Source organism: Pipistrellus hanaki (genome assembly GCF_964339955.1).
Source record: "Pipistrellus hanaki genome assembly, chromosome: 21".
Classification (NCBI taxonomy): domain Eukaryota; kingdom Metazoa; phylum Chordata; class Mammalia; order Chiroptera; family Vespertilionidae; genus Pipistrellus; species Pipistrellus hanaki.
The window spans coordinates 4724948-4747695 of record NC_140523.1 but is presented as its reverse complement, the minus strand read 5'-3'; the positions used below and the strand labels follow the sequence as shown (position 1 = coordinate 4747695).

Genomic DNA, 22748 nt, shown 5'->3' with positions numbered 1-22748 from the left:
GCCTATCGTTGTACGGTGGATATCTGGCTCTGTGGACTGATGAGTTTGCCGACCACCGGCCTGGGGCTTCTCTCTGTGTCTCAGGCCATTTTCTCTGTGGCCACAGCCCATCCTTCCCTGGCAGCCTTTTCTCTTTGGGCTCCTCTAGGGCCCCGATCCCAAGGTCAGTGTGCAAGCAATTCTAGGGGAGACCCCTGGAGGGGGTCCTGGGAAGGTGGGCACCTGCCTGGTCGCCCCCCGCCCCCCCTGCAGCTGTCCATCCCAGAGGGCACCTGGACGCATGCGTGCAGGAGGCGGCAGCACGATCATGATTTTCTCTCATCATGATGTCTCCTCCTCTCTCTTCCTCTGTCACTGCAGTGGGCTTAATTGAAACAGGAAAGGGGAAGGGCTGGGGGGAAAAGGCCAGGACGCAGGAGGCTCTATCCCTGGGACCAGCAGCAACACGGGGTTCAAGAACCCAAGCCCCGGCCCCGGTCCCGCTGGAGGGATGGGACCGGCGTGCGCATGTCCTCACCTGAGACTTGTATGGAGATGGCGGCGGCGGCTGTGACCCTGAGGGTCGCCAACAGGAGGAGTAAAGTGGTCATAGTTCACCTGGAAGAGGGGAGGCGGGAGGGTTATTGGGGGTTCAGACGCAGGGAGGCCGAGGAGGACACAGGATACGCGAAGAGAAACGTCACATGTGCCAGAGGGCTGTCTGCTGGTTACCCCCCCCCTCCCCTTGCACGGACCTGCATTGGCACCTGCCCCGCCCTCCTCTCCAGTCCGTGAGCGGTTGGTACATGCCCTGGCTGGTGTGGCTCAGTGGATAGAGCGAAGGCCTGCGGACCCGAAGGGTCCCGGGTTTGATTCTGGTCAAGGGCATATGCCCGGATTGTGGGCTCGATCCCCGGTAGGGGGTGTGCAGGAGGCAGCCGATCCACGATTCTCTCTCATCATAGATGTTTCTCTCTCTCTCCCTCTCTGAAATCAATAAAAATATACGTTAAGTGGCCAGATGTTGATGATCTCTGAACGGATAATAATCTGGTCACTCTCTCTGTGTGTGTATACACACACACACACACACACACATATATCAGAGGCTCAGTGCATGAATTCGTGCATGGGTGGGGTCCAGCCAGCCTGGCCGGGGGGAGGGGACATGGGCAGTTGCCCAGCCTGCCTGCTGGTCGAACTCCTGGTCGAGGGGACAATTTGCATATTAGCCTTTTATTTTATAGGATTTACACGGAGTGGCCAGATTATTATGGGCTCAGAGATGATAATCATCTGGCCACTCAGTGTATCATAAAAAACAGACATGTTTGCATCACAGACAATCCACGGGGAGGAGGGAGGAAGCCTTGTAGGGGATGGCCGACCTGCAGCTAAAGACAAGGATGGAGTTCATCCAGCTGAGCCTGTAGGAACCCTATGGCCCAGCAGGTGGCGCTGCTGGCCCAATCACTGTCGGATGGGGCTGGGTGGATTCCTGTCCAACTGAGGTTCCCATCTAGTCTGGGTGCCCATCCCAAAGACGTATCGGGGCGCCGTGGGCAGGGCCCAGGACTCTGAGGGACCCTCTTGGGTGTCAACCTTTCTGGCCTGTTTTTTTTTTTTTTTTTTTTTTTTAGTTTTTCAAGAAATATTTTTATTGGTTTCAGAGGAAGGGAGAGGTAGAAACATCAATGATGAGAGAGAATCAGCTGCCTCCTGCACGCTCCTGCAACCTGGGCATGTGCCCTGCCTGGGAATTGGACCGTGACCTCCTGGTTCCTAGGTCTATGCTAACCACTGGGCACACCAGCCAGGCGGGCCTGTTGTTTGAGTGACCTTCCCTTCACGATCGGGGTGCTCCAGGGGGCACTGAGATGGACGTGGGCGGTGTGTCTCCCTCACAGGGCAGGAAGTCTGGGAAACCCCGAAGCCCTAAGACACAGCCCCCTCACACTCCTCCTCGGGACTTCATTCCTTAGATGCTGCCCTAAAAAAAACCCACTCAAAACGCCAAAACCGGTGTGTCTCAGTGGATAGAGCATCCGCCTGCGGACTGAAAGGTTCCAGGTTCGATTCCGGTCAAGGGCATGGACCTTGGTTGCAGGCGCATCCCCAGTGGGGGGTGTGCAGGAGGCAGCTGATCAATGTTTCTCTCTCATCGATGTTTCTGGCTCTCTATCCCTCTCCCTTCCTCTCTGTAAAAAAAATCAATAAAATATATTAAAAAAAAAAAACACATAAAAAACCACACAAAAAAACTGGGGCTCCAGATTCTGGCTCCGAGAGGGGCTGCCATGGTCTCGTGTGACCAGTCACAGCTGGGAAGCAGCCCCTCGGGGGACCCCAAGGGGAAGGTGTCCCCTTCACGCCGGGGAGGGGGCGAGATGTGTGGGCTCCTGCCTCAGGGATCCGTGTCCAGCCAGACACAAGGCCCGCCTGTCTGTCCGTCCTGCTTCGGAACGCCCTTCCCGGGCCGCGGCGAGTATGTTTTCGGAGCTGTGTCTCTCCCCTCGCTGCAGACAAGCCCGGCATTGTCCGGGATGCTGTGGTTCTGGGGGCCTTGGTGCCGGCTCTGAGTCCCACCCCTGGTCTCCTCCACCAGCCATGAAAAGGGTGGGGATGTGTGTGTGTGTGTGTGTGTGTGTGTGTGACTGTGTGTGTGTGTGGAGTGGGCAGTAAAACTAATTTTATTTCTTCTTTTTTTTTTTAAAGACAAACTTTGGGATAGAAATACCGCCGGTAAATAGGCCCGTGTGTGTGTGTGTGTGTGTGTGTGTGTGTGTGTGTGTGTGTGTTTTCTCCGCTGTCAGGAAAACGGAGACATTCCATTCTGTCCGGGTTCCAAGCGTAGCCAGGACTCTGCCAGGCCACCGTGCGGGACGTGGGGAGGGGAGGGTGAACCCCGGGGCGGAGGGAGGGGAGAGGGGGTGCCTGGCATTGAATGCTGCTGCGTGAGGCTGTTGGGAAGGGGGCGGGGAGGGGAGAGAGAGAGAGAGAGAGAGAGAGACCGAGACCCATAGCTAGAAACAGGGAAATCCTTCCCTTCCTCATCAGTAGACTCTGTGCCGGATTGCCAACCTGGCCTGAGCCTTGGCCTTTATTCCATCAAATTATGGGACTGGCCCTGGCAAGTGTGGCTCAGTGGATAGAGCGTCGGCCCCGTGGACTGAAGGGTCCTGGGTTCAATTCCGGTCAAGGGCACAGACCTCGGTTGTGGGCCCCATCCCTGGCCCTCGTCTAGGTGTGTGTGGGAGGCAGCAAAAGTGATGTGTCTCTTTCACATCGATGCTTTTCCCACGTAACACAGTGGATCAAATGACTTAATATATATATATACATATTATTGATTTTTTTATAGAGAGGAAGGGAGAGAGATAGAGAGTAAGAAACATTGAGGAGAGAGTCATCGATCAGCTGCCTCTTGCACGTCCCCCACTGGGGATGTGCCCGCAACCAAGGCACATGCCCTTGACCGGAATCAAACCGGGACCCTTCAGTCTGCAGGCCGAAGCTCTATCCACTGAGCCACACCGGTTTCGGCTTAAATGACTTTTTAATTTTGTTTTTTTAAAACCTCACCCGAGGATATTTTCCCATTGATGTTTAGGGAGAGTGGAAGAGAGAGGGAGAGACAGAGAGAAACATCGATGTGAGAGAAACACATCGATGGGTTGCCTCCTGCACATGCCTCGACCGGGGCCTGGGCCGGGGAGGAGCCTGTAACTGAGGTACGTGCCCTTGACCGGAATCAAACCTGGGGCCCTTTGGTCCGCAGGCCGACGCTGTATCCACTGAGCCACACTGGCCAGGGCTTAATGGCTTTTTTCCTGTTCCTCCAGAAGTGATGTCTATGGGGTTTTGCAGTCACAACCTCCCTGCCAGGGACCATGCCCTTGTGGCTGAGGTCTTCTGATGGAGAGGAAGGTGTTCAATCCTTCCCAAGGAGGCCCATGCCAGGGCTGGGCAGCTCTCACTGTGCTCAAGGTTTTCCAAGATCGCCCGGCCGGCCGGCTGGCGTGGCTCATGGTTGAGCATCCACCTATGAACCAGGAGGTCACAGTTCGATTCCAGGTCAGGGTATATGGTCAGGTTGTGGGCTTGATCCACAGTAGGGGACAGCCGATCCTCGGTTCCCCCTCGTCACTGATGTTTCTCTCTCTCTCTCTCTCTCTCTCTCTCTCCTTCTCCCTCTCCTGTCCTCTCTAAATCCATAAAAAGATATTTTAAAATCCTATATAATAAAAGGCTAATATGCAAATCAACCCAACGGCAGAATGACTGGTCGCTATGACGTGCACTGACCACTAGGGGGCAGAGGCTCAACGCAGGAGCTGCCCCTGGTGGTCAGTGTGCTCGCACAGGGGGAGGAGCGCCATTCAGCCAGAGGTCAGGCTCAGGAGCAGTGGGTGGAGCCTCTTTCGCCTCCGTGGCAGCACTGAGGACCCCTCGAGGGATGCCTGACTGTGGGGAGCGGGCCTAAGCTGGCAGACGGACATCCCCCAAAGGGTCCACACTGTGAGAGGGCGCAGGCCTCCTCCCTGCAGTGCACAAATGTGGGACACCAGGCCTCAAGTAATAAAATGAAATGAAATAAAATAAAATAATAAAATAAATAAATAATAAAATAAACAAAATAAAGTAAAATAAATAAAATAAAAATAAATAATAAAATAAAAAATAAAATAAACGAAAGTAAAATAAATAAAATAAAATAAAAATAAATAATAAAATAAAATAAACAAAATAAAGTAAAACAAAAAATAAAATAAACAAAATGAAGTAAAATAAATAAAATAAAAAATAAAATGAACAAAATAAAGTAAAATAAATAAAATAAAAATAATAAATAAATAAACAAAAATAGGATAAGATAAAATAATATAAAAAATATAAAAAAAATAAAATAAACAAAATAAATAAAATAAACAAAATAAATAAAATAAACAAAATAAATAAACAAAATAAAGTAAATAAAATAAAATTAAAAAAATGATAAAATAAAATAAAATAAAAAATAAATAAAATAAAGTAAATAAAATAAAATGGGCCCTGGAGAACGGGTACAAACCAGCCCACACACCTTTGGTGCTGGGGACCTGAGAGGCGAGGATCCTGGCTGTCACCCCACGCGGTGCACATCGACCGTGACCTTCCCACAGTCCCGTGCGGGGCTGGCACGCCGGCATACCTCCACACAGCCGTGCACCGCGTCACAAGCCAGCGGTACGCTCGCACTCCGGCTGAGATGGACTGACTGCCTCAGCCCGGCCGGTGTGGCTCCGTGGTGAGCCGCGCGGCGTGGCTCACCGGGTACTACTGGGAGGAAGCAGTACTAAGTAAAGAAAAGGCCTGGGGGAAGGGCCCTGGGGGCCCCTCTGTTTCCATCAGATGCGGCCTCACTGCCCAGGGGCCGTGCTGTCCTCCACGAGGCCCAGGGGTCACGGAAGCTGCCCCTGAAACCGAGGCCAGTTTGCTGGTCTCAGAGCCAGCAGGGCAGGGCAGGGCCACGTCGCCTCCAGGGCACACTCCGGCCTGCAGTGCAGACACAGCCAATGTTTGCAGGGAAGTGAACAGAAGCGCCCCCCTCTGACCTGACCCTGCAGGGCTCCTGTGTCCTTAGCAGGCCCTGCCTCTGGCTTCTGACTGCTTCTACCACCTATTTTTTTAAAATATATATTTTATTGATTTTTTACAGAGAGGAAGGGAGAGGGATAGAGAGTTAGAAACATCGAGGAGAGAGAAGCATCTATCAGCTGCCTCCTGCACGCCCCCTACTGGGGATGTGCCCGCAACCAAGGTACATGCCCTTGACCGGAATGGAACCTGGGACCTTTCAGTCCGCAGGCCGATGCTCTATGCACTGAGCCAAACCGGTTTCGGCCACCACCTATTGTTTTATTTTTAAATATATTTTCATTCATTTCAGAGAGGAAGGAAGAGGGAGAGAGATGGAAACATCACTGAGAAATAAACATTGATTAGCTGCCTTCTGCACGCCCCCTACTGAGGATTGAGCCTGAAACCAGGGTATGTGCCCTGACAGGGATTCGAACTGGTGACCTCTTGGTTCCTGGGTCGACACTCAACCACTGAGCCATACCAGCCAGACTAATTGCTCCTAGTTCTAATTTATTTATTAAAAAATGATTTACTTGTTTATTTACTAGTTCTTTACTGTTGAGAGTATTACAGATGTCTTCTTTTCCCTCCATTGACCTCACCCCAGCTCCGGCCTCACCCCGGATCGCCCCAATCCATGGGTTATGCTTATATGCATGCATACAAGTCCTTTGGTTGATCTCTTACTACCCCCCCCCCCCCCTTAATCCCACCTGCCTTCCCTCTGAGGTTTGACCGTCAGTTTGGCACTTCTATATTTCCTAGATCTAATTTAATTTTTTAAAAATATACTTTTTATTGCTTTTTTACAGAGAGGGAGAGGATAGAGAGTTAGAAACAGTGATCGGCTGCCTCCTGCACACACCCTACTGAAAGGTCCCGGGTTCGAGTCTGGCCAAGGGCATGTACCTTGGTTGTGGGCACATCCCCAATAGGGGGTGTGCAGGAGGCAGCTGATCAATGTTTCTCTCTCATCGATGTTTCTAACTCTCCCTCCCTCTTTGTAAAAAATCAACAAAATATATTTTAAAAGAGAATAAAAATATATATATATATAAAATAAAAGCGGAGGGCTACGTGGCAGGATGGCCGGCCCCTGAGTCACTCACCAGGGATGTTAGCTTTGCCCCGTTTCTCTCGGTGGAAAAAAACCCCGGTCCTGGGACCGGCCCCTTCCTGTTCCCAGCCCTCCGTGCCAGCCCGGGCACTTGGAGATTTTCTCGAATTAATTTCAGACGCTGTGTAAATATTGGACCTGGGGTTTTGGAAACGCGTGTCTTTCAGCCCAAACTTTCCATGGGGCGCGAGCACCTTTCCCGGGGCGGGGATCCGGGCCCGGAGCCCAGCTCCTCCGTTCCGTGGGCAGAGAGCTCCTTCCTGCAGGGACTCGGGAAGGGGCTGGGACCCAGCGGGACGCCTCGGTGGCCTCCCTGGCTTCAAACATGACCTTTGGCGCCCTGGCCGGTGCGGCTCAGTGGATAGGGCGTCAGGACACGCTGAGCTGAGAGAGCATGCATGGAGGGGGCCGTGTCTCCTCCAGCCCCGCCTCGGGCTGGGTCATTTGTAGGACTCAGCAAGGCCGCCCTACTCACCCCTACAGCCCACGGCAGGAAAGGGGTGCAGCTCAAACTCTGCCAAGGAGCCGGGACCGGTTTGGCTCAGTGGATGGAGCGTCGGCCTGCGGACTGAGAGGTCCCCGGTTCGATTCCGGGCAAGGGCATGTACCTTGGTTGCGGGCACGTCCCCAGTGGGGGCTGTGCAAGAGGCAGCTGATCGATGATTCTCTCTCATCGATGTTTCTAACTCTCTATCCCTCTCTCTTCCTCTCTGTGAAAAAAAAATCAATAAAAAATATATTAAAAAAAAAAAAAAAAAAACTCTGCCAAGGAAAGAGGCATAGGACAGGGGCAGGGCCGGGAGATCCCAGGCCAGGGGGCTCCAGTTCTCCTTTCCCAGGGGACCCCTGAGGACGGCGCTTACTGGTGTGACAGCCCATCGGGAAGCTCGCCTGAGCTGTGCAGGCCAGGGTTTTCACGGGGGTGGGGGTGGGGAGGGGGTGAGGTTCCTGTCACATGACCCAAGACCCACCCCTTCCATCTCACTGTTACCCAGACTCCCCAGCGTGGCCCAGGGCCCCCCAAGTATGTCCTGTTGGCTCTCCAGGGGGAGCCTGACGCAGAGGTTGCTGAGTGGATGCTCTCTAAGACGTCTCTCCCGGATCTGGGATCGGGACATGCCCACGAGGGTCAAAAGAAGGAGGTTTAAGCCCAGCCAGTGTGGCTCTGTGGATGTGAGCATCTACCTAGGAACCAGGAGGTCACGGTTCGATTCCCGGTGAGGGCACATGGCCGGGTTGCAGGCTGGATCCCGGTGGGGGGTGTGCAGGAGGCAACCAATCAATGATGATTCTTTCTCACCATTGATGTTTCTATCTCTCCCTCTCCCTTCCCTTCTGAAATCAATAAAAATGTATTTTAAAAAAAGAATCAGCCAAGACCGGTTTGGCTCAATGGATAGAGCGTCGGCTTGGGGACTGAAAGGTCCCGGGTTCGATTCTGGTCAAGGGCATGTACCTTGGTTGCGGGCACATCCCCAGTAAGGGGTGTGCAAGAGGCAGCTGATCGATGTCTATCTCTCATCGATGTTTCTAACTCTCTATCTCTCTCCCTTCCTCTCTGTACAAAATCAATAAAATATATTAAAAAAAAAAAAAAAAGAATCCACCAATGAATGCCTACGTGAGTGGAACAACGAATCAATGTTTCTCTCCCTCAAATCCATCAATAAAAAAATAGTGGTAAAACAGACGCAACAATATTTGCCATCTTATTCTACCCCTGGTTGGCACAAAAACACGGGCATACGGGAGAATACATCATTTGTTTAATTTGGGCCCCCGATGGAGATATTTGCTGCCTGTCTCACAGATGAAGGCTGGGGCTGGAACACCGTGTAAGCCAACAAAGGGTGTTATGAGGAGGCCCTCACCGGTTTGGCTCAGGCAGGGGTCCTCAAACTTTTTAAAGTGGGGGCCAGATCACGGTCCCTCAGAGAGCTGGAGGGCCGGACTATATGAACTACTAATTCCTACTGTAACACCTCGGCTGCGCTCACTGCCCAAAAAACCTGGCGGGCCGGATCAGACTCCTCTGCGGGCCGCATGTGGCCCGCGGGCCGTAGTTTGAAGACCCCTGAAGAACGTCACCTGCAGACTGGAGGGTCCCAGGTTCGATTCCGGTCAAGGGCATGTACCTTGACATTTGAACTATTTAAAAAAATAAATAATAATAAAAAATATATATTGATTTCAGAGCAAGGAAGGAAGAGGGAAAGAGAGAGAGGAACATCCATGACGACAGAGAATCATGGATCGGCTGCCTCCCCGGAGGTGACGTCTGGACCTGAAGGCCCGGGGGCGCGCCGGCCATGCGGAGCCTGTGGGAGGGGCATCCTGGCCAGGGAGGCCCTGCGGCGGGGATGCAGTGGAAAGCCAGCGGCTGAGGGTGCTGGGGGAGGGGAGGGCGAACTGTGGGTGCTGAGGGCAGGGGAGACCAGCCCCTGAGGGCTGGGGCCAACCAAGGGAGAGGGGGCTTTATCCTAAAAGTCCGGGACCCTATCTCCGCGGTCCCCGAGGGCCGAGAAGGGAGATACAAATGGCCTTCATGATGTCACAGTTCGTGCTTGCAGTGAGGAAGGCCAGGGGGACTCAGTTACCATTTCCCAGGCACCGAACGGATGCCGGAAGTCCCCCCTGGTGTAGACAAGTCTTACCGACCCCTGTGGGAAAGGGACCCGTTTGATTCCGTTGAAAAATCCTTGGGGATGAGACCCTTTTGTCATGCCCCGCCTAGGCGCTTTCTCTCTCTCTCTCTTTATATTTTATTTTTTTTTACAGAGAGGAAGGGAGAGGGATAGAGAGCTAGAAACATCGATGAGAGAGAAACATCGATCAGCTGCCTCCTGCACACCCCCCACTGGGGATGTGCCCGCAACCAAGGTACATGCCCTTGACTGGGAATCGAACCCGGGACCCTTCAGTCCGCAGGCCCATGCTCTATCCACTGAGCCACACTGGTTTCAGCAGGGACCCTGTCTCTTCGGGTAATGTTCTGTCGCACCCATATTGGGGAACCCCAGCCTGGCCTCATCGACCTCTTGGGATAAATGCACTTGAATCCAAGGTCAAGGGCGACTCTATTCAGGAAGCAGGAACCCTGTCTCAGGCTTGAGAGAGGAGATAGGGAAATTTGACCTTATTTTTAAAAAATATATTTTATACAGACAGGAAGAGAGAGGGATAGAGATTTAGAAACATCGATGAGAGAGAATCATCGATCAGCTGCCTCCTGCACACCCCCCACCGGGGATGTGCCCGCAACCAAGGTCCATGCCCTTGACCGGAATCGAACCTGGGACCCTTCAGTCCGCAGGCCGACGCTCTATCCACTGAGCCACACCGGTTAGGGCGAAAGCCCTAGTTTTCTGAGGGACATGGGATGCTGGCTTCCCACTTGCCTTGGATGTTTTTCTTGTAAAAGGACTTCTTACCAAAATCAACCCTGAGACCAGCAAGCACTTGGAAGGAATAGAGGTAGATGGTGGCCCAGTGGACAGTGGATAGTACCAGGAAAAAAAATCTGCCCACAGTTGTTTTGATGGGATGGCACAGTGATCTGATGCGTTCTTTTTAAAAAAATATTTTTATGAATTTCAGAGAGGAAGGGAGAGGGAGAGGAACATCAATGATGAGAGAGAATCATTGATCAACTGCCTCCTGCACGCCCCACACTGGGGATCAAGTTCGCAACCCAGGCATGTGCCCGGACTGGGAATTGAACCCTGACCTGCTGGTTCATAGAGCCACGCTCAACCACTGAGCAACACTGGCCAGGCCTGGTGCGTCCTTTTTGCCGGTCTGAATGTGACCCTTTTTGCTCCAAATCCATGCCTTTGGCTAGTGGCTTTCAGTTAGGCCTTCATTAATGGCAACTTCCACTCTATGTGATGGAGCAATGGGCCCATTTTACAGATGGGAAAATGGAGGTGTTTGAGGCTGTGCCTGCACTGAGATAAGTCTCTGGGTTCCTGGTCCTGATTTGGTCCTCTTTTCGGCAGCCTGGCCTTCTTTGGTTCTGATCTACCTGTACCTGGTACTCCCCAGGGGTCCCACCTTGGGGGCTGTCAAAACTTAATTGCTGTGCCTGCAGTGACCTATAGAGGGCGCTGTTGCCTGGCCTGGGCACACACAGAGGTAGGTCCTGGCTTCCTCTGGTTTGCTAGTGCTGGAGGAGGGGCAACGCGGAGAACTGCCCTTCTGGGTACTGTTGGAACTCTCCGCGTCAAGAATAGGAAGTAATGTATAGTGTGATGGTCCATTCGTTTGTCCATTTATTTGGTCATTCATTCATTCATTCATGACAGATGAAGTTCCCAGAGAAACCAACTATTCATTCATTCATTCATTCATTGTATATGCCACAAACTGCATTAGGTATGGAGCACACTAGATACAAAAGGTCCCCACTTTGCCGAAACAGGTTTGGCTCAATGGACAGAGCGTCAGCTTGCGGACTGAAAGGTCCCAGGTTCGATTCCGGTCAAGGGCATGTACCTTGGTTGCGGGCACATCCCCAGTAGGGGGTGTGCAAGAGGCAGCTGATGGATGATTCTCTCTCATCGATGTTTCTACCTCTCTATCCCTCTCTCTTCCTCTCTGTGAAAAATCAATAAAATATATTAAAAAAAACACACACACACACAAAAGGTCCCCACTTAGTCTTCATGGAAGCCCCACAAGGCACAGTCATTTCCTACTGGATCTTGACCTCGGAGGGCTTGCCTTAGCACCTCCATCTTTTTTTTTTTTTTTAAATATATTTTATTGATTTTTACAGAGAGGAAGGGAGAGGGATAGAGAGCTAGAAACATCGATGAGAGAGAAACATCGATCAGCTGCCTCATGCACACCTTCCACTGGGGATGTGCCCGCAACCAAGGCACATGCCCTTGACCGGAATCGAACCTGGGACCTTTCAGTCCGCAGGCCGATGCTCCATCCACTGAGCCACACCAGCCGGGGCAGCACCTCCATCTTACAGCTTAAGGAACCCAGGCTCAGAGAAGGGCAGCAACTTCCCAGTGTCACACAGCAGTCAGTGCCCAGCTCAGTGCCCCTCCCAGTGCTCACACATTGAGCAGACCCTTCCCCCCTCTCCTCACCCCTCTGCTGGGAGCTGTGCGTATGGAGGAGATGCTGACCTGCGTCCTCCCAAACAGATGGCGTGACTATGGAAACCACGCCCCAAACAGCAACCTTCCTTGGCCTTGTGATCATAGGTCCGCACCTGCTGACGCTGTAATTTTCCACCTCGAGACCTTTCAAAGCTTCAGAAATAATAATAATAATAATAAAAATAATAATAATAATAATAAATACCTGCTAGTTCATGGCTGGCTTGCTTTCTGCCAGGTCCTTCCTTGGCTTTATTTATCTTGAACCCTCTCCCATCATCCCACGCGCCCCATTTTGTAGACGAAGAGACCGAGGCTCAGAGAGGGCAAATCACAGCTGGGATTCCAGTCTCTATCTGGGCTGACAGAGTCCAAGTTCTTTTTACTTTACCATTGTCATGTCAGTTTTGTTCTTTCTCTTTCTTAAAAATATTTTTTATTGATTTCAGAGAGGAAGAGAACGGGAGGGAGAGAAGGAGGGAGAGAGAAACATCAATGATGATAGAGAATCACTGATCAGCTGCCTCCTGCACGCCTCACCCTGGGGATGGGGCCGGTAACCTGGGCACGTGCCCTTGATCAGAATCACGCCCAGGACCCTTCAGTCTGTAGGCCAACGCTCTATCCACGGAACCAACCCATCCCTTTTCTTTCTTTTTGGGTGGTCGGTCTACTCTTGGCTGCGTGACCTGGCCCAGTAACTAAACGAAGGTTGGAAGGTTTCTCAACCTGGCATTATTAACATTTGGGGCCATCTGATTCTCTAGAGGGGTGTGTGTGTGTGTGTGTGTGTGTGTGTGCTGTGCCATGCATTATAAATATCTAGCAGCATTCCTGGTGGTTTCTACCCACAAGATGCCAATAGTATCGCCCCTCTCCCCTGGTGACAATAAAAATATCTCTACACGTGGCCCAGTGTTCCTCGGGTGTCGGAATAACTCCTCGGCTGAGAATCAGCGCTTTATGGAAATGAAGGGTCAGGGGCATGCTGATTACAGCCTGTCTGTCCCGTGAGAGCAGAAATAGCAAAAGAGCAGGAAGACTGAATTGCTTTATTCACTGCTGTGCTATCCACCCCGAGCACAGGGCCTGGCATGCAGCAAGGATTGCTGAAAGTTGAATGAATGAATGAGTGGTTTCCATGAATATGGTATGCTTCAGGACGAGGGCCTGAAGGCCTCGGTTCCCATTCAGATCCTCACCAACCTGCTCTGGGCTGTCATGAATCATGTACTGTTTCTTCCCTGAGCTTTGATCTCCTTTGCATGCACTCTCTCTCTCTTTCAAAATATATATTTTATTGACTTTTTTTTACAGAGAGGAAGGGAGAGGGATAGAGAGTTAAAAACATCGATGAGAGAGAGAAACGTAGATCAGCTGCCTCCTGCACACTCCCTACGGGGGATGTGCCCGCAACCAAGATACATGCCCTTGACTGGAATTGAACCTGGGACCCTTCAGTCCGCAGGCTGACGCTCTATCCACTGAGCCAAACTGGTCAGGGCCCCTTCGCAGTCTCTTCAATGAGAGTCATCACAGCTCCTGACGGCCCTGGACATCTGGGGTCTGGGAATGGCCATGTTGTACCTCAGAGGCCCAGAGTTTAGGGGCTGAGAAAGGGGCTGCCTCCCAGGCCAGACTCGGCAGACCTGCCCAGTCCCAAGTTTCTCCTTGCTCTTGCCTTTCAAGTCAAGTCACTTGCCCTTAGCCGGTTTGGCTCAGTGGCTAGAGCATCGGCCTGCGGACGGAAGAGTCCCGGGTTCGATTCCGGCCAAGGCCACATGCCTGGGGTTGCAGGCTCCATCCCCAGTAGGGGGTGTACAGGAGGCAGCCAATCCATGACTCTCTCTCATCATGGATGTTTCTATCTCTCCCTTCCTCACTGAAATCAATAAATTAAAAAAAAAAAGTCAAGTCCATGACCGAGAGACAGGCACTGCCCAGAAAAGCAGCTCTCTGCAGGAGAGGGGGCTTCTTTTTGTGTGTGTGTGTGTGTGTGTGTGTGTGTGTCTTAAAAGGAAAAAAAACACGCAACCTCAAAGGTAACCAAATATCCAGATCGCGATGCCCAGCGCCGCACACCCCAAATTCACCTATTCATGAGCTCAACAAAAAGCGTCTTTGGGATACACACTGTAAGGCCATTGAGAGGGAGAAAAGTCACCTCTCACAGGCGCAGGCCAGCCCGCAGGGCCCGCCCTCCCAGCACACACACACACACCCACACACACACACACACACACGCTCACTCCCTCGGCTGCTTACAAGGAGGCTCTGAGTTTTTAAAAGTAAACGCCACCGTTTCCGTTCTTGCCCTGGATTCAACTTGGGAAGAAAGGAAGCGTTTTTACCGTTCCCTACGCATTCCCTCCTCCATCCCTCCCCTCCTCCTCCTCCCCCCTCGCTGGTCCTCCCCTTGCTCCACCTCTAAAGCAGCCCCTCTCCTGCAATCTCCACCCATCTTCGACCATGCCCAGGGGTCCAGATCCCCTTACAGGGGTGGGGTGAGGCAGCATCGCTTGCTGGAGCTATGGAAGAGGGCTCCCTTCAGGAAAGGGGATGGCCAAGGACAGCCCGAGATGCTCCTGCTTCCAAGACGAGTCCCACCCACAGCCCCCGTCCCCGGGCAGCCCCCTCCACTCGCCAGCAGGCCCGTCCTCCTCGCTTCTCCTCTGCCTCTGGGTCCTCTCCCTCCAGCGCCCCCCCGTTCACTCCTACCCACAGCTTCCGCCCCTAGCTGCCTTCCCGCCCGCCTGGGGACAGGAGAGCATCCAGTCCGGGTGCTGGGACTGTGCCTGCCACCGGAAGCCCTGAGATCAATGCCTTTTAACCTTTCCTTCTTTCTAAAAAAATATATATTTTATTGATTTTCCACAGAGAGGAAGGGAGAGAGATAGACAGCTAGAAACGTCGATGAGAGAGAAACATCGACCAGCTGCCTCCTGCACACCCCTCACTGGGGATGTGCCCGCAACCAAGGTACATGCCCCTGACCGGAATCGAACCTGGGACCCTTCAGTCTGCAGACCGACGCTCTATCCACTGAGCCACACCGGTTTCGGCTCTTTTAACCTTTTTTTTTTTTTTTTTACCACAGTGAGAAATACATTATACACATATCAAGCTTGCACATATTTGTGTATAGCGTATACGTAGATGTTATAGACACACATATGTTCACAGAGGGCTGTAAAATATATAACAAGAAATAAAGAGTCTCCAGCCCTAGCCAGTGGACAGAACGTCTGCCTGAGGACCGGAGGGTCCCTGGGTTTGGTACCGGTCAAGGGCACGGATCTGGGTTGCAGGCTCTTCCCTGACCGGGGCCCCGGTCAGGGTGTGTGCAGGAGGCAACCCATCGATGTGTTTCCCTCACATCGATGTTTCTCTCCATCGCTCCCTCTCTCTGAAGGATCAATGGAAAAAGATTCCCAGGTGAGGATTAACAAACAAACAAACAAACAAACAAAAAATAGTTTCCAGAAACAACCTTAATCCTAACTATATGGGTAGCACTATGAGATGATACCTTTCTGTGTCATAAAGCCCCACTAAATTGGTTTCACAACCTGCAATGGGACAAACCCCGTGTTAGAAGTGACTGGGGGAGCCCTAACCCGTTTGGCTCAGTGGATAGAGCGTTGGCCTGTGGAGTGAAGGGTCCCAGGTTCGATTCCAGTCAAGGGCATGTACCTTGGTTGCGGGCACATCCCCAGTGGGGGGTGTACAGGGGGCAGCTGATCGATGTTTCTAATTCTCTCTCCCTCTCCCTGCCTCTCTGTAAAAAAAATCCATAAAATATATTTGGGAAAAAAAAAGAAGTCACTGGAGGAGGAGAGATGGTTTGATCCTCCCCTCTGTCCCCTGCCAATCAGGGGCCTGTGGGCTCCCCCTGACTCAGCTGTGGTCATACTAGTGCCCAACAAGAAGGGCCTTGGAAGGGACCAGACACGAGCGGGCATCATTAAAAAAAAAAAATCCTTGCCAACAGTTAGGACACACAGTCTTTTACTAAGAGAACATTCAAAACTGGCACTGTCCAGAATTTACGGCCTGTGACCGTTAGGAGGGGAACCGTTAGAAGGCAGGAATTAAAGATTTGTGGTCCCTGCCAAAACCGGTTTGGCTCAGTGGATAGAGCGTCAGCCTGCGGACTGAAGGGTCCCGGGTTTGATTCCGGTCAAGGGCATGTACCTTGGTTGCGGGCACATCCCCAGTGGGGGGTGTGCAGTAGGCAGCTGATCGATGATTCTCTCTCATCGATGTTTCTAACGCTCTATCCCTCTCCCTTCCTCTCTGTAAAAAATCAATAAAATATATTAAAAATAAAAAAAAGATTTGTGGTTCTTGCTGAGGGCTGGACCAGGCACCTCATTATATGTCTTTTAATCCTCGGTGTTTCCCCTCTTTACAGAGAAGAGGAAACTGAGGCAGAGGTAGCCAAGGAATATCATCGAAGTCATGTAGCAGGTAAGTGGTCCGGCCGGGATTCTCACCCGAATCTGACTTGCCTGGCAGGCTGTGCTCGTTCTTGGGGCTCTTCACCCCCATTTGGGGAGGTGAGTTCTGTCTTGGAGCGCCCCCTCTCTGACAGGGCAGTTGGACAGGCTGTTCTGGGCATGGAAGGATGGGGAGCCCCCCATTTCAGCATTGCAGGGGGGTGGGCTGCCTGGGATGGTGTGTGTGTGTGTGTGTGAGAGAGAGAGAGCGAGAGAGAGAGAGAGAGAGAGAGAGAGAGAGAGAGAGAGAGAGAGAGAGAGAGAGAAAGAAAGAGAGAGAGAGAGAGAGAGAGAGAGAGACTTAGTGAACAGGGACAAAATATGGGCCAAGTGTGGCTCAGATCAGAGAGTGTGGATCTCACCATGCAAGCACACAGAGATTGCCGCCAAATAAGGAATAATATTTCCATCATCCCCCCACCCCTGATTCTTAAAAAAAAAAAAAAAAAAAAAATATATATATATATATATATATATATATATATATATATGCCCGCAACCAAGGTCCATGCCCTTGACCGGAATCGAACCTGGGACCTTTCAGTCTGCAGGCCGAGGCTCTATCCACTGAGCTGAACTGGTTTCGGCCACCCCCCCAATTCTTAAATCTTCACCTGAGGATATTTTTTCATTGATTTTTAGAGAGAGTGAAAGAGAGCGGGAAAGACAGAGAGAAATAGCAACGAGAGAGAAACACACCCATTAGTTGCCTCCTTGCACTCGGCCCTAACCAGGGCCCCCGGGCCAGGGTGGAGCCTGCAATTGAGATATGTGCCCTTGACCGGAATGGAACCCGGGACCCTTTGGGTCAGCAGGCTGTTGCTCTATCCACTGAGCCACACCGGCTAGGGCCCTCCCCCAATTCTTTACTCCTGTATTGACCAGAGGGTGTTTAAATACTAAGGAATCCCAATTTAAGTATGATTTTTATTGAAAATTCTAGGGAAAGAAAACCTTTTAAATAATAATAATAATAATAATAATAATAATAATAATAATATCAAACAATTATTGAGTACTATACTATGTGCTTTGCTTGGGTCATGTCACAGCTACCGTTTGGTGCGGACCTGCTCTGGGCCAGCTCTGTGCAAAGCCTGGCACCTAGGTGGCGCTCCGTAGACACGGGAGAATGAATGAAACCTATCGGTGCCCGGCTAGAAACAGCACATAAAAATGCATCTCATTTAAACACAACTCCGTGTCCCTGGAGGAATCCCAACATTTCTCCCAGAGATTCTTTCTTCCTTTTGATAATCCCTTCATCCCGACGCTTTTTAAACGTGAGAGATCTTTGGAGCCGTAACTTTTTTCTTCTTCTAGGTTAGAAATATCTTCCCCCATCTCGCTCCACCACTCCGGTTCCAATAAGCTTTGGAGTTTCGTCTCTCTCTGCCTTCCATTCCTGGGCAGTGTCTTCCCAGGCTCAGCGATCGACAGGCCAACACCCCTAAACCCCTCAACCAGGGCCACAGACGGCCTGATTGTTCCTTCTCCTTGGCAACCTCGAGAGCAAGGCAAGGAGACAAGGATTGGAGCCCAGACCGCTGCACCCTTCCATCAGGACTACCCCCAAGTCACAGGGCGACTGGTAGCAAGTCACCACCACATGTTTCTGGTTCACTTTCCCTCATCAGGAGACCAAGATCCAGGGACCCCTCACACTGCGGGACACCCACCCACTGCAGCGCCCAGGACCAGAAACGCCACCTTAAACCCATTCAGCTTTGCATCTCCCTTCTTTTCCTCCTACGGAACTGGAATTTACGCATCCACCCAAATCCGGGGACCTGGGATGAAACTCTAGAAGGATCCCATTAGAATCCCGCTCGGGAAGAGAATGATGGAAAAGTTTGGGTTGGAGACAGCCCCACCGCCACAGTTTGCTGTGGCCCCAGCGTGTGGGTGCGTTGACATTGACCCCCACCCACCCATCCCACACCAAGGTTGGCCCAGGGTCCCCGCTCCGCGCCATCCCTGGCTTCCTCTGCGGAGTAGCCCAGAGCTGGGAACACTGCCCTGGGTCGTGTGTTCTCATCTCCCCTCTTCTTCCTTCAGAAATGCACCTTCTTGGGGGGTTAGGAGGGGGACAGGTTTGGCCGTTCACGGGTTCTGCCATCTCTTCCCCGCTTTCCAGGTTCCCTGTGGCTCCCGAATGCAGGCGAAGGAGCCAAGGAAGTGGGACCGGAGGGCTCTAGCTGCTTCTCTTGGGCACCTGCTGGGTACCTGACCCGCCACCCAGGTCCCACCTTCGTGCATCCCCCAGCCACGTGCCAGGGAGACCCCCCTCCCCACTGACTGCGCACGCGCAGGGCCGGGGCGCGAAGCCACGTGCCAGGGAGACCCCCCCTCTCCACTGACTGCGCACGCGCAGGGCCGGGGCGCGAAGCCACGTGCCAGGGAGACCCCCCCTCTCCACTGACTGCGCACGCGCAGGGCCGCGCGAAGCCACGTGCCAGGAAGACCCCTCTCCACTGACGGGCGCGCGCAGGGCCCGGGGGGCGCGAAGCCACGCACCGCCCGCAAGTCACCGCGAGAGTTGACCTCGCGCTTTCCAGCCCGCGAAGCCCGGCTCCCGCCAGCGATGGCTCCTGTCAGAACCGGGACTAAACCCGCAGGAGTTGGCACAAAAGCGCCCTGTCCGCTGTTCCTGAACTCTGGGGGGCGCCCGGCCCGGGGACCAGCGAGCGCCCCTCCTCGCGCGCTCCTTCGCCCCCCCCTCACGCGCGAGCCGGAAAGTTTGCTCGACGCCTCAGCGCTGAGGGGACGGCCCTTCGGAGCGCCCCCCGGGCCTGAGGGGAGACTGAGGCGAGCGCGGAGCGGCGCCCCGGAGGGCAGCAGACCGTTACCTTGAAAAGTCGCGCTTCCCGCTGCACGAACTTGGGGTCCCGCACGCCCGGCGCCGCAGCGGGGGGCTCCTGGGCCCGGAGGCCCGGGGGGTCGGGGTCGCGCGGGCGCCGCGCTCCGTCCGGCTCCTGCCCGCCGGTCCCTCAGGCGGCGGCGGCGGCGGCGGCGTCCCGGCCGGACACGGAGGGCAGACGACGGACCCGGACTGAGACGCCCGGAGTCAGGAGCCGCCGGAGAGGTGCGGGGAGAGACCTTGAGCGGCGCGCGTCCTCCGCTCGGCGAGCCCGTGAGGAGCGGCGGGAGGTAGGCGGCGGGCGGGCGGGCGGGCATGGCGCGCCGCGGCACATATACCCGGGGCGGGCGGCGGGGAGGGGGCGCCGGGGAAACCCCACCCCCGGCCGCGGGGGGGCGGGGCGGGCGGCGGGGAGGGGGCGCCGGGGAAACCCCACCCCCGGCCGCGGGGGGGCGGGGCGGGCGGCGGGGAGGGGGCGCCGGGGAAACCCCACCCCCGGCCGCGGGGGGGGCGGGGCGGGCGGAGGCGCCTGGCGCGCGGGCCCCCGGCTCCGGGCGGGCGCGGCGCTGGGGAAGCCGCCGGGCGCAGGGCGCGGGGAGGGGGGGGGAGGAGGAGGAGGAGGAGGAGGAGGAGGAGGAGGAGGAGAGCTCCCGGGCCGCGGGCCGGTGTCTGCAATGCGGACGGCGTCCTCCGCAGTCGGAGGGGCCCCGGGAGGGCGGCCCCGAAGGTGGCCGGACCGACAGGGTTCCCTCCAGGGCGTCTCGGGACGCGGTCCCCGGCTCGCAAGCTCCGGGTTTGCAGGGATCCATCCCCCCTCCCGAAAGTTTGGGAGATGGGGTGCGCCGCAGGGCAGGGCAGAGCGGGGAGAGGAGGAGGGTAGGCGGCTGCGAGGGTGTGTGTGTGTGTGTGTGTGTGTGTGTGTGTGTGTCCTAGGGTGGGACCCTCAGGGCTTCAACCCAATCCCCAAGGACATCGCAAAGGAAGCAGGAATTCTCGGGTACAACCGGAGCTCCGCCGGAGACCACCCTCCTGATTCCGGGCAAAAGAGTAAAAGAACCAACAGCTTAAAAAAAAAAAAAAATATATATATATATATATATATATATATATATATATATATATATATATATATATATATACAGATATATATATATATAATTGATTTTTTACAGAGAGGAAGGGAGAGGGATAGAGAGTTAGAAACATCCATGAGGCATCGATCAGCTGCCTCTTGCATAACCCTCCACCCGGGATGTGCCCGCAACCAAGGTACATGCCCCTGACCGGAATGGAACTGGGGACCTTTCAGTCCGCAGGCTGATGCTCTATCCACTGAGCCACACTGGTTTGGGCCCAGGAGCATTTTTTTTGAGTGCCTTCTGTGAGCTGGTTGCTTCACATACATGGATAGCTCACTTACTTTTCCCCAAGAGCCCAGGGAGGTCAGTCGATGATACCTAGAGGCCAAATGCATGAAATCAGTGCAAGAGAAGGCCTTCCGTGACCACAAGCTGGTGACTGGGACCTGGACACGGGGTTTCCCTTGCCGCTGGGGCTTGGTCCCGGGGAAAGGTCACCGGGAAAGACGTCCGGTCTAATTAGCATATTAAGTTTTTGTTATTATAGGTGCCTCTTCTTCCAAGATGTGGAAACTGAGGCTCAGAGAGTGATGGTGTGACTTACTCAAGTGGGGGGGGGGGGGCAGGTGTGTGTGTGTGTGTGTGTGTGTGTGTGTGTGTGAATTCAAACGCAAGGCCATGCTCTCTGTGCTCCGCAGGCTGCTGGCTCAGCAGTAGCACTTTTGGGGGTCCCAGGCTGGCTGGTGGTTTTCAGGGTCCCTGCGGAGGACACTGATGGTGCCCAAGATTTAGTGGCCTCGTTCAGCATGGTAGAAACTACTTGACCCCCCTCATTGGGTGAGAACCGAAGGAAGAACAAGAAGTGCGATCTTGCCCTGGACGGTGTGGCTCAGTGGATAGGGCGTCTGCCTGCGGACTCAAGGGTCCCAGGTTCGATTCCGGTCAAGGGCACATGCCTGGGCTGTGGGCTCGATCCCCAGCAGGAGGCAGCCGATCAATGATTCTCCCATCATTGATGTTTCTATCTCTCTGTCTCCCTCTCCCTTCCTCTCTGAAATCAATAAAAATATATTAAAAAAACAAAAGAAGTGCGATCTTTGTGGGCTGTGCACTACAGAGAGAATGCACCAAGTTTTTCTTTGATCAAAAGGATTTGCAGTGCCTCAGTTTCCCCACAGTGGCTTCTCTGGAGTTGTGTGGATATTTTACTGGCCATGTCTGTTAGAGGGCAGGTCTGGCCCTGGCTCAGTGCGCCCTTCCCCTCCCCATTCCTTAAACACAGGGCAGTGAGGCCTGGGGCGGGCATGGTGCCTACTTCACCTGCCAGTCCCTGGAACAGTGGGTAAGGGGTCCCATTGGTTGGCAGTTCTTGGCTTCACCCCTTTTCTACTCCAGTCTGTTGTTTCTCTAGTCAAGTCTCAAACTTGCAGTGCTGACATATTAGTGACTAGAGTCCCTTAGCAGGGAAATAGAGTCTTCCCTCTCGGACAAAGAAATGGGATGAAATCTTATTAATTCCTGACCCCAACGCTTGGCCCAGGGGAAATGTTCATTCTAGAACAGTGATTCTCAACCTTCCTAATGCCGAGACCCTTTAATTCAGCTCCTCATGTTGTGGTGACCCCCAACCATAAAACTATTTTTGTTGCTACTTCATAACTATAATTTTGCTACTGTTAATGAATCATAATGTAAATATCTGTGTTTTCTGATGGTCTTAGGCTCTACAGCAGCGACCCACAGGTTGAGAACCGCTAGCAGGGTCGCCTAAGACCATCGCAAAACACAGATATTTACGTTATGATTCATAACAGTAGCAAAATTATAGTTATGAAGTAGCAACGAAAATAGTTTTATGGTTGGGGATCACCACAACATGAGGAAGTGTATTAAAGGGTTGCTGCATTAGGAAGGTTGAGAACCACTGTTCTAGAAAAACATAATCCTTAACATTCCAACAGGAGGGGTCATGGATTCTCATGCTAGTATATTTGCCTGATGCTCTAAGTGAGAAAAAACCATGCCATGTGTAAAATGGGATCAATAGCTGACATACATCCCAGGACATGTGGGATTAGTGAAGGACATTTAATTCAAGGACAAGGTATTAGTTAGGTAATTAATCTTTGTAATGAAGGGAATGAATGTTTATTGACCACCCATCTAGTTTTGAGGCTAAGAAATATATAAAGGCTCCTAACTGGCTTGGCTCAGTGGACAGAGCATTGGCCTGCAGACTGAAAGGTCCCAGGTTTGATTCCGGTCAAGGGCATGTACCTTGGTTGTGGGTACATCCCTAGTAGGAGGTGTGCAGGAGGCTGCTGATGGATGTTTCTGACTCTCTCCTCCTCTCCCTTCCTCTTTGTAAGAAAAATCAATAAAATATATTTTTTTATAAAAGAAATATATAACGGGCACCTGTTATGTGTCAGACACTGCTTGATGCCATTTCCTAGAGGTGGATTTTATTCCCATTAC

At 52.9% G+C, this 22748-nt stretch overlaps 1 protein-coding gene across 1 annotated transcript in view; it reads right to left on the bottom strand.

Moving 5' to 3' along the window:
- The window catches only part of ACAN (aggrecan), a 56449-nt gene extending 36929 nt beyond the window's left edge, over positions 1-19520 (bottom strand). Inside the window, exons 1-2 of the mRNA XM_084868998.1 lie at positions 19181-19520; positions 518-597 (exon numbers count right to left, since the gene is read on the bottom strand). Of these exons, the coding sequence (XP_084725124.1) occupies positions 518-590 (73 nt within the window). The 5' untranslated portion in view covers positions 591-597; positions 19181-19520. The remainder of the gene's footprint in view (positions 1-517; positions 598-19180) is intronic.
- Positions 19521-22748: the final 3228 nt, after the last annotated feature.